Source organism: Podarcis bocagei, assembly GCF_964188305.1.
Source record: "Podarcis bocagei genome assembly, chromosome: 1".
Lineage (NCBI taxonomy): Eukaryota > Metazoa > Chordata > Lepidosauria > Squamata > Lacertidae > Podarcis > Podarcis bocagei.
In genome coordinates, this window is record NC_138125.1 from 49,632,249 (window position 1) to 49,650,681 (window position 18,433).

Genomic DNA, 18,433 nt, shown 5'->3' on the forward strand with positions numbered 1-18,433 from the left:
CTCCCCTCCCCTGAGCCAGTATATCTGCGCTAAGCTTTACTTGCAAAGTGGCCCTTCTTCCTCTCTCCTTACTAATCTTCACAAATACACATGTTCTTTGTTTAAGATACTCAATGGCCAGTGGTTACTTCTTATTTAAAAACCATTCTTAGACAAGAAATTATTGAGGGTGGCTTTCTATAATAGAATGCTAAATTAAGTAGGTACTAAATTAACTGAGATGTGCCTTAGGAATAGTTTGTGCTTTGCATTTTTTGTCTGCATGTGCAAGTTCCAGACTTGCTCCATCTGAATTAGCTTCAGATTGGTTTTAAAACACATACACCACAACTGACTGTAGCTTCAGACCATATTGTACGTGCAGCTGTGCATATTTGTTTGGCTGTTGTTTTTTAAATTTGCCTACAGTCTGAGTACATGCAGGGGCATCTGGTCACAATCATAATACACATGGTTTTAAAACAATGTGTAGCTCCAGATCTCCTAGGTTCAGGTATAACTGATCTGTAATACGTACCCAATAAATGAACTTACTAACTTAGGGCTCCTCCTGACTTCCTTTTGAGCTACGTTTCTAGGCACAGTGGATGGCTTTGAGGTTTTCTTCCTGGGCCAGATCATCTCCCCTCTTTGAAATGGATCCAGTGGATCTATCACTGCCTACCCCCCCCCCCTCGGCTCTGCCTCCATCCCACACCTGTAATGCCTCATTTCAGAGCCCTATACTAGTTACCACTGGTGGGAACACCACCAATGATAGCTTCCCAACAGCCTGTGCTTTAGCCATATTGGCCCCAGTCAGCGGAGGGACACCTCCACCTAAGCCCACCAGCAGCACTGAGCAAGGGATTAGGATAGTTTTGTAACTGTGCTAAAAAGGAAACAAATTTATCTTCTGAAAGCCCTTAACACAGCTGGGCAGGTCTTCAGTTGGTGTTAAATATTTAACTCAGTAGAGCTGCAGTGAATTATTCCAGCGACTCGGTTTTGTTTACCTGTTCTCTGAAAAACCTGCAAGCAAAGCTCTTTTCCCCTTGAGATGACAAGGCCTGTGGTTAAAGCATGTTTTAGTCCATTTAGGGAACAGTTGCAGACAAATGCTTTACATGTTGAAACTTGTCACTCATCTGCTCATTTCCTTTGGGCTCGTGCAGGAGATTGGCCGCATCTCCATTGAGATGCATGGGACTCTGGAGGACCAACTCAATCACCTGCGGCAATACGAGAAGAGCATTGTGAATTACAAACCAAAGATTGATCAGCTGGAGGGAGATCACCAACAGATTCAAGAGGCGCTCATCTTTGACAACAAGCACACCAACTACACTATGGAGGTAAAGGCCAGGGGAGGTCTGTGCTGGTATAGCCCAGGCATACAAGGAGTAATACCCTGAGCCAACCAATCCTGCTCTTGATTAAACTGATGTTGGGGAGAAGGGTGCTAAAGTAGTAGCACTGACTAGCCATGCAGATGTGTACAGATATTGACATACAACACTTTTGGCTAAAGCCTTTACTTGTGCAAATGACAGAGAGGGTGACTGATTTAACGTTCAGTAGCACAGTCTGGAACCTCACCGGATTCACCTTTGCTTAAGGCCCATAGTTTGCAGCCAAGATAGACTATTTTGACTGTGAGGAATAAGGCCCTCACATAATGGGGACTGGCTGGCACATAAGGGGTTACAGGTTTGAGGCAACAACCTTAAAAGTCTAGGAACAACACTGCAGACAAATCTGAGGAGTCCATGCAAATGTGAGTGGGCAGTCGCTGGAGCTTGCCAGCTGTTTAATTGGTAAGAATTACCAATTAAAGTAGATAGCATGACAATATATTTTTTATATTGTGATTGCCCTGTGAACTGCCCTGAGACCTCCGGGTATAGGGCAGTATATAAATTCAATCAATTAATAAGGAATTCTGTGTTAGAAGCAGTTTCTTATCAGCATTGTCTAAATCAGTGTTTCCCAACCTTTTTTGGGCAACGGCACACCTGTTTAATGAAAAAAATCTCGCGGCACACCACCATTACAGCCCCGTGACGTCAGCGCGCAGCGTCACGCCGGGAGGGACGCACGAAAGTGAAAGTTTTTAATTTTTTTCCCCTCCCCCTTGCCGGGGAACCTCCAAGCTTTGGGGGTGGGGGGGGAGGAGGCAGCAGAGCGAGGGACTGAGGGACGGCGGCAGCTGAGGCGGCGGCGGCTGTTGTGGTGGTGGCGGCGATAGCGGGCGGAGGAGGGGGCGGCGGCGGGAGTTGCTGCTGCTGTTGTTGCTGCTGCTGCCCGGACATGCCGGCCTCCTCCTCCTCCGCTGTCTCGCGCTCCTCCCTTTTGCACGCGCTGCCCCGCCGCTCGGCACCACCACCGCGGAGCCGCCCCCGGCTCGACGCGGATCCTCGCCGCCGCCGCCTATCACCGCCCGACTCGCCCGCCTCCCTCCCACGGCACACCAGCCGATGTCTCACGGCACACTAGTGTGCCGCGGAACACCGGTTGGGAAACACTGGTCTAAATGTGGGGTGGGAACCTGGGCTTGGGGCTGCATTGCTCCAGTGGAAAGCTCACCCCGCCCCCAGTTCCTCAAGTGATCAATGCAGATCAGCTAGGAAGGAGGACATTTCTGTACCTACTGCAGTGCCAGGATGGGAATGCGAATCATTCTTTTTTCATTTCTCAGCTGATTGGCACAGACCATCTGAGGAGCATGGAGGGTCCGATTTCATCCCCATTGCAGCCGGCTGGGTGGGGAGATTTAAACCTCCAGTGCATGACAATAGGGATGAAAACTGCCTACCACTCCTTGGCTGGTCCACACATCAGCTGTGGGTGATGGTGGTTTTCTTCTCCATCACAGGGTGCCAGGCAGTTTAAACCTCTCTACCCAGGATACCTTGATCAGGAAGAACAGCTGATTGGAGTGCTGAGGAGCAATAGGCAATTTTCATTCCCATGTAGAGGAAAAACCTTCCACCCAAAGTACCATTCGGTGGATGAAAATTATGCCCTCCCTACTTCTCTGATGGTCCACACCAATGTGCACACACCTGGGGAAGCCACGGGAGTGCTGTGGATTGCATAGGAAGGTCTAGTGGGCTGGATTAGGCCTACCCTTGTTTTAAATGAAAACCTAGGTCAGCTTTCCCCAACCTGGAGCCCTCCAGATGTTTTGGACTACAACTCCCATTATCTGCAACCAGCATCGCCATGTGCGTCCTCTCCCTACTGGGCAGCACATTTTCCAAGTCTACAATCACTTTACTGCATTTTGACTAGTCTCCAGGTGCTACTTCTCAACTTAAAATGTAGGTGGGAAATTGTTTTTTCTCCTCCAGCACATCAGAGTGGGCTGGGAGCAGCTCCTCACAACCATTGCTAGGACTACCAATGAAGTGGAAAACCAGATTCTGACTCGGGATGCCAAAGGAATCAGCCAGGAGCAGATGAATGAATTCCGTGCCTCCTTCAACCACTTTGACAGGGTAAGTGGCATGGGTGGTTGGGATGGTGGAGATTAGTAGTGCCTGTAACTTCAGAGAGTTTCTCCATAGAAGCGAATGGAAACCAAGGCTCAGATTCTCCTTGTGAAACCACAGCTCAAGTAAAACTTTTTAAAAATGTGGCAGAGTCCATTAACATTAAAGCGTTTGGGGACTCAAAGGAAATGCTAACACAAACGTTTAAAAACCTTCTCTCTTTGATTTTCAAACCCTTCTCAGATTTAATAGAAATGGCCACATTAACCTAATGAGCCTCCGTGAGAGTAGCTAATGGTTGTGGGGTTGTTTGTTTGTTGAACTTGATTACATGCCACTTCCTAGCAAAGCTCTTGTATGTTATCCATCCTTTAGAAAATGTACAATGATAACTCATTGCAGTACAAATATTCTACATGTGTAAGCTCACAGGTCAGGTATCGCTGTCAGTAAGCCTCTTGTTCAGGCCACACTGTCTGTGCTTCACGTTCTTCCTTCTGGATTGTTCTTAAGGTTTTTGCCTCAAAAAGACCAAGGCTAACCTTGCATGGAACAATCTTCAGCTCAAGCCACTGAATCCAGGCAAAATACTGTTATGTCAGCAACAGCACAAAGGAAGACATCTGGCTGCACGGAATGGCTGTAAAAAATGTAGTCACCTCATGCGCTAATAGTGTGTAGCTTTTAGGCGTGCTCTGTCAAGTCCTCTATCTCACTCGCATTTTAATGTAGCTTATATTCACTATGGGAGTTGTTTTTGTTTGTTTTTTACAATTTAGAAAATACAAAGGCAAGTTAATGTTGCGTCATATCTCTGGGTAAACGTCTAAGTGAAAGACAAAGGTCTAGTTTTCAGTGCAGGGAGCATCAAGCAGGAGACTTGGTCCAAGTTCTGTTGCAAGGATAAACTTTTGGACTAAAAATGGCTGCAGAGTTGGGGCCACTCTAAACTACCGTATTTTTCGCTCTATTGGACGCACCGGACCACAGGACGCACCTAGTTTTTAGAGGGGGAAATCAAGGAAAAAAATATTATCCCCCCCCCAGCCCCAAAGAGCAACGGACAGGCTGCATGCAGCCTGTCCACTTCTCCCAGAGCTTCTCGGGGCTGCAGGGTAAGCCCGGGTTTTCCCCCCCCCCAGCCCCAAAGAGCAAAGAAGCCAAGACAGTGCACGGGATCCATAGCCGCGCAACCTCTCCAGCCAGGAGCTAAACCTCTCCAGTGCAGCTAAAGAAGACAAGGCAGCAAGCGCGATCCATCCCGCTCACTGCCTTGGCTTCTTCTTTAGCCTTGCACAGCATCTTTAGTCTTGTGCAACGGGATGGATTGCGCCTGCTGTCCACCGGGGCTGGACTAGATGACTCCTGGGGTTCCCTTCCAACCCTGCAATTCTATGACCTCGGAAGGTGTTTGGGGTCTCCACCACTGGAGGCTTTTAAGCAGCGGTTGGGGGACCATCTGCCTGGCGTTCTTTAGCTGTGATTCCTACATTGTGAGGGGGCTGGGCTAGATGACCCTTGGGTGGCCCTCCCAACTCTATACAGTCCTACAGTTCTGCGGCAGGAGATCCACAGCCACTTCACACAAAGCCCACTCCCAATTTTCACCTGAGAGACATGTGTCTCTCAGTACCCCCCCTACCTGCCACACTTCCCCCACCCCACTTAAGCTGAGGGAATTTCTGCCCAGAGAAACTCCCAGCAATCAAGGAGGAGGAATCCGCTGCAGCCGTGAGCAGCGGAGGATCCATGGTCCCCTTCCTTCTCTCCTCCGTAGTTGCTTTGAAGCAGGAAAGTGGGAGAGGAGCTGCTTACACGAGTGTAAGCTGCTCCCCTCCCACATTGCCGCTTCAAAGCAATCACGGAGGAGGGAATCTGCTGAAGCCTAGAGCAGCGGAGGATCCATGGTCCCCTTCCTTCCCTCCTCCGTGGTTGCTTTGAAGGAGGAAAGTGGGAGAGGAGCTGCTTACACAAGTGTAAGCTGCTCCCCTCCCACTTTGCTGCTTCAAAGGGAGCCCGGGAGGAGGGAATCTGCTGCAGCCTCGAGCAGCGAAGAGGATCCATGGGTCCCCTCTTTCCCTCCTCCGTAGTTGCTTTGAAGGAGGAAAGTGGGAGAGGAGCTGCTTACACGAGTGTAAGCTGCTCCCCTCCCACTTTGCTGCTTCAAAGGGAGCCCGGGAGGAGGGAATCTGCTGCAGCCTCGAGCAGCGAAGAGGATCCATGGGTCCCCTCTTTCCCTCCTCCGTGGTTGCTTTGAAGGAGGAAAGTGGGAGAGGAGCTGCTTACACAAGTGTAAGCTGCTCCCCTCCCACTTTGCTGCTTCAAAGGGAGCCCGGGAGGAGGGAATCTGCTGCAGCCTCGAGCAGCGAAGAGGATCCATGGGTCCCCTCTTTCCCTCCTCCGTGGTTGCTTTGAAGGAGGAAAGTGGGAGAGGAGCTGCTTACACGAGTGTAAACTGCCCCCCTCCCACATTGCTGCTTCAAAGCAATCACGGAGGAGGGAATCCGCTGAAGCCTCCAACAGCGGGGGATCCATGGTCCCCTTCCTTCCCTCCTCCGTGGTTGCTTTGAAGGAGGAAAGTGGGAGAGGAGCTGCTTACACGAGTGTAAACTGCCCCCCTCCCACATTGCTGCTTCAAAGCAATCACGGAGGAGGGAATCCGCTGAAGCCTCCAGCAGCGGAGAATCCATGGTCCCCTTCCTTCCCTCCTCCGTGGTTGCTTTGAAGGAGGAAAGTGGGAGAGGAGCTGCTTACACGAGTGTAAGCTGCTCCCCTCCCACTTTGCTGCTTCAAAGGGAGCCCGGGAGGAGGGAATCTGCTGCAGCTTCCCCCAACTCCCGCAGAAGCCGCGCGCTCTTTAAAGGGGCTGCGCGGCTTCTCCTGGCTTTTCTGGGAGGTGGGGGGATTCCCCCACCTCGTAGAAAAGCCCGCAGGAGCCGCGCAGCCTTTAAAGAGGGCGCCGCTCTTGGGGGCTTTTCCCCCAGGAGGGAGAAGGGACTGCTGCAGCCAGTCAGTCCCTTCTCCCTCCTAGAGAAAAGCCCGCAAGAGCGCACGAAGCTTGCGTGCGGCTCTTGAGGGCTTTTCCCGCCTGCCTCCCCCCTGCATTCGCTCCATAGGACGCACACACATCTTCCCTTGCTTTTTAGGAGGGAAAAAGTGTGTCCTATGGTGCGAAAAATACGGTACATGAACTCGCATGTTCTTCTAAATCCAAGGCTCCTCTAAGCGCAAAGATGCTTCAGCAACAGGATATTCCAAATGTGTCCAATGCTTCTCTGCAGTCCAGGTGGCTCACTAAATGTTTTGCTTCTAAACTTGTTGAAGAAAATGTAATTGTTTCTAATGAAAAGCAGTCTTCAAAGCAAACATTTGTCCCTGGCATGGTCATGTTTTGTGAGAAAGAAGTGCAAAAAGAAAAAAAGAAAAGGCAGCATTAGCACAATACGAAATGTGAACACAGTATCTAACCTTGTGCACTTTTTATTTCTTCCCCTGTTTTATTTCCTGCATGCCATTCTCCCCCCCAATCTCTCTCCACCTGCTGCATGGTGCACCTCCTCCTCCTCCTTCTCTCCTTGCCCCGTTCTTGTTCTCCTTCTCTTCTTTGTCTTATACCACCACCCCACTGGCACTGCATGCCCTGCTGGCTGGCGCACTGCCTAACCAGGACCACTCCGGCACACTTGGCCCCGAGGAATTCAAAGCCTGCCTCATCAGCTTGGGTTACGATATTGGAAACGATGCACAGGTACTGAATGCTAGCAAGGAACTCAGGCAAATATCAAACCCTAAGGGAATAACATATTTCTCCCTTCTCTTCTTTTTTGTTTTAATCCGTCTTGTCAATGTTCTTATATTTTATTGTGCATATTTCTGCATTCTGTTGTATGTTCTGTCATAATTCCATTCTTGTCTTTATGCATTGTCAAATCAATTTTTCTCTTCTCGGTTACACATTCCATTTGCTTGATTCCCTAAAACTCTTCTTGCCTTCCTTTCTCTTCTCCATTTTTAAAAAAATTATCTTCCTATCGGTACCTTTTTCTTCTTCTTGTTGATCCTTAAACTTTCATCTGCTCCTTCATTTTCAATGGAATGAATCCATCTCTTTGTTTTCTTCAAATTATTTTCTTATTTTCTTTTGTTGTTCAATATATCTCATCTTCCATTTTTCCTTCATGCAAATCCATTCTTTTAACACCTTCCGTGAGTTCATCTCTACTTTCTATTCCTCTCTTTTCCCTTTCATTCTTCCATCCCTTTATGACTGTGTAGAAGAAGACTGGCATGATGGATGCTGAAGATTTCCGCACCTGCCTTATCTCCATTGGTTACAATATGGTAATGTAGAAGCACCTGCCACTTATATTCACAATGGTATATTTGACCCTTAAACGAGAAAAGGGCATACTGCTAGTGAACCCAGGTAAAGCTTTGTCAGTCCCATGACTTGTGAATAAAATCTATGGCATCAGTGGCATATTTATTTACAAACTGGATTGACTTCATACTTTATTTTTGGAAGAAGAATCAGAATATAATCCAAACTGATTCCTGGTTGACCTCTGAATAAGTAGAACAAAACAATGTCCAAGCCTTGTTCTCCCATGGCCATTTTGCTTTGTTTTTGCATTATAATTATGCATTTGTTGCTAATTCATTGTGAGCAGCCCACACAACAACCCTTCACACTTGTCCTTCTGCTGTAAAAATAGTCAATTTCCCCACATTTAAACTGCGAGAGTTGGTTTATCAAAAAATGTTTTTTTCTTCTTCATTATGTACATCCATTGGTATGGAAGAAATTCAGTGATCAGGGCTAGCATTTTGGCTTGCCAGACAGAAGGGTCCCCCCCCACCCTCCTCTCCCTGCCTGCAATTGCAGAGGTTCTCTCTACCCCTGCCCCCAGAGCCAATTTGGGGCGGGGGGAGAAAAGGCAGGGAAAGCCCTATGACACATGTGAAAGTCCTTGCTCAGGGCTGCTACTTGACAGGATTCATTAGTTGAATCCTGTTTTAAGGGGATTTTTTATTCAAACATTTTCGAAGCTCCCCTTTGGCCAAAAATGGTATTTTGTGTCGGTCTCACAAATCCATAAAAACAACTGGATTTATTCGCAATAAAAACAAACGGCAAAACCAGCAATATATCAACCAGCAGATGAAAACCATTTAACTGTGCAGTGTGGGATGCAGCTGCACAAGAGTCTTGGGCACCTTTTCTGTTAAATACTCTGTGCATATTTTCTGTGACTTCATTGTCGATGAGCAACACAGTTCTCTCTAGGCATGTCATTGCCATTTTGTGAACAGTTCATATTTTCACAGTGAAAGGCACACCATCTTTACTCAGAAGAAACTCCTACGGTAGTTAGCGGTGTTTATTCCAAGGAAAGTGTACACAGAACTGCAGTCCCACAGGGCAACTGTATACTCACATTTTTCTGGAACTGGAGCTATGCTGGTAGAAGTCGTTGGAAGGGAAATTAGTTATAGCCATCAATTGAAGGGGTGTAGGATATGGTGACGGTCTGTGCCTTCCCATACTGCCTATATTCCACCCATAAGTCCCAGTGGCCCTGTGGCAGCTAAAATTAGTAGTACTAAAATGCAATGCTATTTTCCAAAGAAGTGTATTTTTCAAAGTTATCCATTCTTTAGATCAACAGAGACAGGATGCCTCATAATATAATCTCATATCTGGCAGTACTACTAATTTTAGCTGTCACAGGGCCACTGAGTTTATCTTCATCAGACTCTGTGATCTCAAATCTTTGGTCTGGAGCTTGCCCCATCCATGTAAGTTGCTGCAACTGAATTCCATGAATTTTGCTACCCCACATGTTACACTGCTCATGTGCATAGCCCATTTGCATGGGCTAGAAAAGAGGAGGGGAAATTCAGCAATAACATGCAAATTGGCCCCTAGGCTTATTCTTGCCTCAAAATTTATAAAGAGGAAAAGGAAGTTGCTACTGAACATGTTACAGTTCTCAAGCACCCAGTTCTAAGATGTGAAATGTGGTGAATCTTAATCTCCAGTGAGATCAGCTTTTGTTAACCATGTTTCCTAGCCATGAAACTGTCAAGGGTACTTTTATTGTGTTTCCCTTCCTATAAAGAGAGTGTTTCTACACAGCAGCTTCTTGTGGACTTGGTGCCATGCATTGCCCACACTCAACAGCAGCAGCATCACAATAATATGGCATTTGGGCGGTGTTTGGTTGGAGCTTGAGGAATGTCTCTACCTGAAGCAGTTACGCCATTGGCTTCCATTGGTTGCTGTCTTATCAGACCTGTGATAAGGGATAGCAACCCCATTCTTTGGGTGTCAGTGCTGAGAATACTACTTGGTGCCAAACATTTATGAGCTTGTCTTCCTTATAACTTCAAATGCAGTCAAACTACTTCAATTAATTCTTCATGTGCTACATCCTCGATGCCTCTGGAACAGCCTTCCCGAACTTAGTGCCCTCCAGATGGATTGGACTACAACTCCCATCAGGCCCAACCAGAGCAGCAATTGTTAAAGAAAATGGGGGTTGTAGTCCAAAACATCACTGGGGGGGGTGGCCAGTTTGCAAAAGGCTATGGTGTGTTTCCATAACAAATGCCTATTTCATCCTTTCCTGTCACCAGTAGATTGAGTTGTTTCTAACTCTTGTATCTTTGTCCAGGGTGAAGCGGAGTTTGCTCGAATTATGAGCATTGTAGATCCCAACCGCATCGGAGTAGTGACGTTCCAAGCCTTCATTGATTTCATGTCCCGGGAAACTGCAGATACCGACACAGCTGACCAAGTTATGGCTTCTTTCAAGATCCTGGCTGGAGATAAAGTGAGTTCAGACTTTTGTGTGCTACATGGTTTTAGGATTGGTGATGTCAGGGACTGGCTAGATGAGGAGTGGTGGAAACAGCCTGACCAAGATGCCCCCCAGGGAGAGTGCAGTGGAAGACAATTTAGAGCCGGTGTTGGTGTCTTGGTGTTGGATGACCAAACACCCCCTAGAGGAGGAGAGCTGGGAGATACTGGAGTTGAAAAGTTGCCAACTCCTTCTCCCACTCCCAAAACAAGGCACTTGCTTTATATAATAGAGCAGAAAACTAAGCAGACACAGAGAAGGTCCCTTGGAACTCACTGTAGGCAGAGGGAAGGATATGATACACAGAAAATAGACTAGCTGGGGAGGAGGAAGACACCCTAAGCAACAGCTTATGCTGAGGGAGCATATGTCATGAGTCTCCATGAGTCTGATTCTTAATAAAACTGCTAGCTGCAAGTTTCCTGTCTGGCCTTGTCTCTCTCTGATCTTCGCGGAACTGTGCTACATGTCAGCGCTTCCCCGTGAGAGCTGAAATATAAAAATATAACCTGGGTTTTTCAAATAAAGATTTTAGGAATGTGTTGTAATTTATTTCAGGTTGGCTGAAACATTAATATAACCTGTTTTTGCTTATGGTAATTTGGCCCAATTTGGCCTGCAAGGCCATTTCCCTCCAACCCACACAACCACTGGTCACGAGTGTCGTCAGCTGATGGGTCAGAAGACAGGGTTTAATCCTGCATTTGGCCGTACACCCTGTTCCCAGTAGGGAACAGGATCATACAGCCAAGGGAGCAGGCTTTAATCCCTACTCATTAGCTGATGGGTGGAGTTTAAAGCTCTTTCCAGAAATGCTGTTTGAAGGAGGTCACACTTCTTCTTTTTTTACTCCACTGGGGTCTTGGCAGCAGGATGAGGGAGAGGAGTCTCCCCCTCCACCCCACTGAGACAGCCTGCCCACAAGCTAAAAGGAGGAGCATTGCAAACACCGCTTTCCCAAAGTGTTGTAAGGCAGCCTCCAGTAATAAGCAGTACTTCATATGCACGTTGGCTGATGGCAGGGTGATCCTGACTGGTCGGGATGCATGTGAGAACTCTCTGCAGGGAACTCTCACACACACACCTGAACCTGCTCAGGTAGGTTTTCTGCATGGCAGACAGCAAGGTCCTGCTAACAGGAAGATTTTTTCCTTTAAAATGAAGCGGGGGGGGAGGGGACTTTCCGTTAGCTACACCTTGCTACCTGCTGCTTTCAGGACTTCAAAACACCAGATCCCCTGATGTAATTTGTGACATTAGTTGATGGATAAGGATCTGGCCTGTGGAGCCAAAAAGGTTCCTCATCCATGTCCTAATATTACAAATTATAAAAGATGCTGCACCCCAATTGGAAAGCAACAGAAACACAGAAAATGCATATCAAATAAAGCCACTAGTCATACCTTGGATCCCGAATGCCCTGGAACTCGGACGTTTTGGCTCCCAAACACCACAAACCCAGAAGTGATTGTTCCGATTTGCAAATGTTCTTTTGGAACCCGAATGTCCGATGGGGCTTCCGGGGCTTCTGAAGCTGCCTGCAGCCAATTTGGTTTTCGATTTGGTTTTCGAATGTTTTGGAAGTCGAATGGACTTCCGAAACGGATTCTGTTCAACTTCCAAGATATGACTGTATTTAATATGGAAATAATTACAATTTACATTAATAAAATTGTGCCTGCCTCATCTAGTTAAAATAAAAAAGGACACCCCTCTGTTCTCTTACAGAATTATATCACTGTGGATGAATTGCGACGGGAACTGCCTCCTGATCAAGCTGAATATTGCATTGCTAGAATGGCACCTTATACCGGGCTGGATTCTGTACCTGGTGCCCTGGACTACATGTCTTTCTCTACAGCTCTCTATGGCGAAAGTGACCTTTAACTATTACCTATCTATCCACCACACATCCTTACCCTCTCCCATCCAGGAGCACTTTTCTTTCTGTTTGCAAAGCGGGCTCTGCTCTGCCTTTTCTCTCCCCTACCCCCTGTCCTTCCTGTTTCCACTTAAGATCCCAGATCCCATTTGGGGTGGGGGCAGCAGAGGGGGAAATGTTGAAATGAAACAGTTTATCATGCCCCTAAAAGATGACGGTTTACAAAATTATTTTCTGCAGAAAAAGAAGTTACATATCAGCAAACGTATTTTATTACAGAAAAAAGTATTTTTCTCCAAGATTGACGCATAAATAGAAAATGTTAAAAGTATTACACAAAATGTATACGGTTTGTTTTTCTTCTTGCCATTCAGACATAGGAAATGGAGTTCCGTGTTGCGTTCCATCCTAAGATTCCCAAGCCCAGCGCCACTCCCCCCCCCACCTGTCTCTATTTCCTTATCACATTTATTTTAAGAGGCAGAGGCACACAAGTGCATGTATTGCTGGTTCACTTCTTTCATGAAAATATTTTACAATAAAACTTTTTGAAATTGCTGTGTTTTTTAGGGAAAAATAATGTACACAGCTCATGTTTTCATATTTAATTAAAATTGCAATATGCCTACTTTGTGTTGTTGCTGAAAGTTGTCTGGTTTCCAAACATGGCGCTTGAGAGTTGGCATCTTTGATATTGCTTGTCACAGACCATATTAAAAAGAAAACTTATTGTGATAACAAATCTAGACTTCATTCTTTTGTCTAGTTAACTTGTTTCTCTATAACCAGAAAGGCTTTCCAACACTATTCAGAATGCATTGGTCGCTTGGAGGGTTTTCTGTATATTATTCTGATGTTCATGTTTTTACCTGTTTTCTTAAATGCAAGACACCAAAGTGCTTTCCCCTCCTCCACTCTGCTTTGGAATTGTATTGATGTTTACGTGGCTGGTATTACTTCTTCAAATGGAGATAATCTTAAGATAACGAAAGATAAACTTGGACCAAACATGAAGTATGCAAATTGCTGGAACTTGCAGCTTTTTTCCAGCAAAGAAATAATTAGCAGTCAATTTTCCTGTTTTAAAGAAGGTTTTTAAGTGACTGACAACAGTCTTATACATGTCTTACTCAGAAGTCCATGGAGTTCAATGGGACTGCCAGCTAAGTGGGTATAGGACTGCAGTCTTACAGCATGTTCCTACGCAAGTTTACTCAACGTTAAGCCACACTGTACAGTCATACCTTGGGTTGCGAACGCTACTGTGCGTTTTCAGTTTGTGGACCGCTCCAAACCCAGAAGTACCGGAACGGGTTACTTCCGGGTTTCGGTGCTCGCGCATGTGCAGAAGCACCGAATCGCGTCATACGTGTGCGCATACGTGGCGCTGCAGGTTGCGAACGTGCCTCCCGCGTGAATCACAACCCGAGGCATGACTGTATTCACAACCTGAGGTATGAATGTATTTAGTGTGTCTTGCTCTTAGGTAAATGTGCATAGGATTGCAGCCTTAATTTTATAAATACACTCATCTTATTTGATGAGCCACTGCATTATTTCCAATCCTAGGCATTGGAAGATATGAAATCCACATCTTCCCCCACCCCCAATGTACAATTGGCTTTAAAGCAATTGTTTTCGAAACCAATAAATTTTGTGTGTTTAGTTTGTCTTGGGATGTTCTTCCAGCTTTTGTGTATGTTTTTGTTCTCGTATCCACATCTCTGTAGGTGTATCAACATATTCTTAAACACAGGGGTGAGGGGGAAAGTGAAGCTTTGAAGGACGATGAATAGAAACCTGAAGATTTTACAAGCGGAAGTACCACAGGCGGCTACTGTGAAAAGCTGGCAGCACTGTGCTGAAGTGTCTGTTTAAAGACACACACTCTCTCTCATCTTTGTTAGGAACAAATGTTTTTCTCTATTGCCAGTTTTTCCCCAAAGGTATCTGAGCCTGTGTAAATGATCGGGATTCTTGCTGCAGTACTGTAATTTAATTGTTGTTCCAAGAACAAGATCCCTATTGAGCAATAATCTGCAAATTCACACGGGACACCTATATTTGTCTGTGGTTATCCAAGTAGCACGAAGGCTGGTTAATAAGAACTTTGCTTCAGAGTACCCTCACTTTTAAATTTTGCTGTGATGGTATCAGTTTATTATTTAACTGGAAGGTCATTACAATATTGTATACAAATACAGCAGCAGCAATAAAATTAAAATATTTTGCTTCTAGCAGGACTTTTATGCATGTTTTAAAACATCTTTGAGAAATTAGCTTCTTGACAATTCACTACCTTTCTGCACATACCCACTTCAGCTGCTTTACTTTCATACTATATGTATCTCAGGTGAACAAAATGATTTCTACTCCGTTCTCTCATTGGCATTTGGTCTGCAGCCTTTAAGGTCGAATATAAATTTCCCCTAAGGCACAACACACATCTTTAGTAGTACTGGAGAATCTCTTATTCTCTGTAATCCTGAACCTTGCTGAAATTCCCTTTTCCACCCAGGTATGTATATGTGTATACAGTATACACCCACAGGTCTCAGGGCAGTTAAAGATGCAGAAACACTCCTCTTTTTCACCTGTCCATTATGAAATCTAAGCATCCCAAAGGCCCTTTGGAGGGAAATATATATTCAGTGCTGCAGCTCCAGTGGCACAATAGATGTGCGCAAAACAAAGCTTCCTCTTCCTCTCCTGCCCGCCACCCCGTGTTCATCTGGAGCAGATTGGGGATGGGGGAATGAGAGGGTACGGCAGTCCCTAAGGCTGAGGAAACTGGGAGTATCATCTGATAAACCTCAGCTGCAGAGAAAGGCTGGTGGATAAAAGGAGGAGTAGCCAGAACTGGTTTGAGGCCTATTAATGTGGGAGGGGCAGAAGCTGAGATGTTGCTGATAGGGCATTCTAGGAGCTATGGGACAGGATGGGAGGTAGCAGCAGCTTGTGGTCCTGCTGGGTGACCAGGTAGCTGAATAGTACAGACCTGTCTGCTAGAACTAACAGTGGAAGAGCCAGAAGGATGTTAGCTGAGCTGTTTCTACTGAGCATGGGGGTGGGCACTGTGGCATGCCATATGCTGCCATGCATTTTTACCCATCTTCTGAGAAGATGAGCGCAGGGATGCTAACATCCCACTACTATTTGAAAGGTGAGTTTGGTGAGACTCCATAGTTGTTGTTGTTATTAATTATCAGTCATAAAATTTATATGTCATCCTCCACCCAAAGATCACAGGGATGTTTACAGTATAAAAATACAAAATACATATCATAATAACAAAAAATACATACACACACACACACGTTCTCCAAGCAGACAAACTTGCAGGCCCAGAGCAGAGCCTAAGCTCTTCTCTACTCCCACCATCTTGCCCCTCAGGAGGCAGAGGACCCTGTTGCACCTTTGCTGACAGGTTGAACGGGAGGCTGAGGATACAATATTTCCCACCATGTACAGGTAATCTTACTGGATTAGGCAGTATCAGTCAAAGGGGTCTCTTGGACGGAAGGGCAGCAGTAGCCACTATTAAACAGTGTCCCCAAGTATGTTGGTGTTACCAGTTGGGCAGAATTTTGCTAACCTCACTGGTGGTGCTGTGGTCTAAACCACTGAGCCTAGGGCTTGCTGATCGGAAGGTTGGCGGTTCAAATCCCCACGACAGGGTGAGCTCCTGTTTGCTCGGTCCCTGCTCCTGCCAACCTAGCAGTTCGAAAGCACGTCAAAGTGCAAGTAGATAAATAGGTACCCCTCCGGCAGGAAGGTAAACAGCATTTCCGTGCGCTGCTCTGGTTTCGCCAGAAGTGGCTTAGTCATCCTGGCCACATGACCAGGAAAAACTGCAGACAAATGTCAGCTCCCTCAGCCACTAAAGAAAGATGAGCGCCACAACCCCCGAGTCATTCGCGACTGGACTTAACTGTCAGGGGTCTTTTACCTTTTTATAAAACAATCAGTAAAGTTGGGGTGAAAATTTGGTAAACGGGGGGGGGGGGACGGGGGACGGACACACACACTGTCAGCTCCAGGTGCCTGGCTCTGCTTATGTAAACCAGCAATTTCTTTCCTCATTCCACACTATCCTGATCCACCAGATTCTATCTTTACAACCCATGATTTACCAGGAACCAATCATAGACCGGTATTTTGTAATTTAAATCCTGGCAGTGCTATAATGCCAGCATTTACATTTCTGAGTATAGATAGATGACTGCCAGTTACCCCAATGGGGCATAAATAAAGTGCTTGTCTGTCTGTCTGTCTGTATCTCTGAGGCCAGAGAACCGCACACATCCTCTCTTAAGATCCCAGCACATTGGTGCTCTCTGCTCACCTGTAGCCTGTCATTTGGTGGCATGGATGTAAAGAAGCAAGCTTCCCAGTAAGCCCTCAATATTATGACTAGGTGAAAATGTGTAACAGATTTCTGTGGTATTTGTCATGTACACCGAGAAATGTTTGGAGTCCACCCAGTTCCACACCGGCTACTCTATCAGGGCAACAGCTCCCCAGGGTTTCAGACAGGCACCTTCCCAGACCTGCCTGGAGATTGGGAACTTCGGCATAGCAAGCAGCACTGTGGTCATTCCCCAATGCCTACAAAAACAAGGCCACCTTTGTCAGTCACGGAGTACTTGGCTGCACACGTTGGTGAAAAGAAAAGGAGCCATTTGTATGCAGGGAATCAACAAGAGATTCTTATCATAGCCAATTCATATAAACTTTGGCAAAGAAGAAGCCACTTAATTGTGGTTGTGCTATCACATGCTGCATTAGTACAGTCTGTGACTGGCAGGACCTATGTGGGCCAAGTGAATGTTACACCACACACCAGTTATTACATTTATTGTCCATTTGGCACAGTAGTGATATGAAAAGTCTCTGCCCATCCTCAGCTTACGCAATGGTTTGCAATGGGTTGGGGAAAAACAATATGGTGGGATCCTTTTATGGAGCAACCTGCTATGTATGTGGCAACCAGTTATGTTTTGGAAAGCCAAGGTTTAGGTTTATTTAATTTGTATATTGCTCCCCACTAAAAAAAATCCCAAAGTGATTTACAGTAAAAAAAAATGCAATGAAGAAATTTTTAAAATGGTATTTAAAAACTGATGTAACAATATCATACAATATCACTGACGTTGCCGAAATGCCTGGGAAAACAAAACTGTCTTTGCCTCGTGCCAAAACTGGGGAAACCATTCCTCAGAGGCCACGTACTTCAGAAAGATCTGAAGTAGTCTTGTTAAAACAAAGCAAAAAAATCTTCTGACCTATTTTGATAAGGAAATGCTGTGTTGCATATTTAGCTTTTAGTGATGTGGAAATGTTGAAAAGCTTGTGTGCCAACTGTGTTCATTAATATGTAATGAGGCACCCCACCCTGTAAACTTTCTTGCACAACATTTAGCTCAGATCAAAATATCAGACAGGTGACAATTCTCGTGCATTTGCCTTCCTGCGCCACCCTCAAAGCATTAATGCAAAATAGAGAGAAAGGCATTTTATAATCATTTGAATGAAATTGCTTTGTTTTGATTTAGGCTCTTGGTCTGTGAGCATCTGCAAGGGGGGCAGTCACTCCCTCTTCTCTGGGATGAACCACAATCACTAGATTCCCAGCTTTTTTTCTTTTTTAAAAGGGTATAGTTATATAGAGCTATATAGAATCCCATCCCCCACCCCTTCCCCAAGAGCTAGGGGCAAGTAACAATTTATTTATTAATCTGCCATGCCTCTGGTAATTATATAGCTACAGTATTATAAACAAAAGCCCTTTGTATCACTTCAGGAAGAAAACACAGCTCAGGCTTTCAGCAGGAAAGAATTCAAAGTAAGCATTTTTTTTTTTTTTTTATGGCTTGAAAGCACCCAACAGCAGCGAAGGATAAGGACCTTAGCTTGCATACGTAAACACTGCACAAGGAGAGCCCGGCAGCTGCTCTGGATGAATTAGCCTGGCAGAGAAGCATGGTTTGTATCCACGCCCGCACTGACGTCCCGAAATGGCGCAATCGCCATTCGCGAGAGCCGATTGCCTAAGCTCTCTCACTCGGAAGGACAACACCTCCCGGCCTGCCTCTCTACCAACCCCCGCTCTCCACGAGGCCCCTTCGCAACGGCAGCTGCCTACAACTCCCAAGCGGGGCCGCGGACCCTCCATTCGCGTCCAGCAAAGGCGTTCAAACCGCGGCCTCTGGCGC

At 46.0% G+C, this 18,433-nt stretch overlaps 1 protein-coding gene across 5 annotated transcripts in view; it reads left to right on the forward strand.

Annotated features, from left to right (window-relative positions):
• Nucleotides 1-13,894, forward strand: part of ACTN1 (actinin alpha 1) — a 94,658-nt gene extending 80,764 nt beyond the window's left edge. For 2 of the 5 annotated variants that reach the window (XM_081186050.1, XM_081186049.1), the window contains exons 17-21: nt 1,155-1,334; nt 3,333-3,479; nt 7,749-7,814; nt 10,151-10,309; nt 12,065-13,894. In XM_081186050.1, the coding sequence (XP_081042176.1) occupies nt 1,155-1,334; nt 3,333-3,479; nt 7,749-7,814; nt 10,151-10,309; nt 12,065-12,223 (711 nt within the window). In that variant the 3' untranslated portion in view covers nt 12,224-13,894. Of the gene's footprint in view, nt 1-1,154; nt 1,335-3,332; nt 3,480-7,140; nt 7,222-7,748; nt 7,815-10,150; nt 10,310-12,064 lie in introns of all 5 variants that reach the window. The other 3 variants (XM_081186048.1, XM_081186047.1, XM_081186051.1) reach the window with 2 other exon arrangements.
• Nucleotides 13,895-18,433: the final 4,539 nt, after the last annotated feature.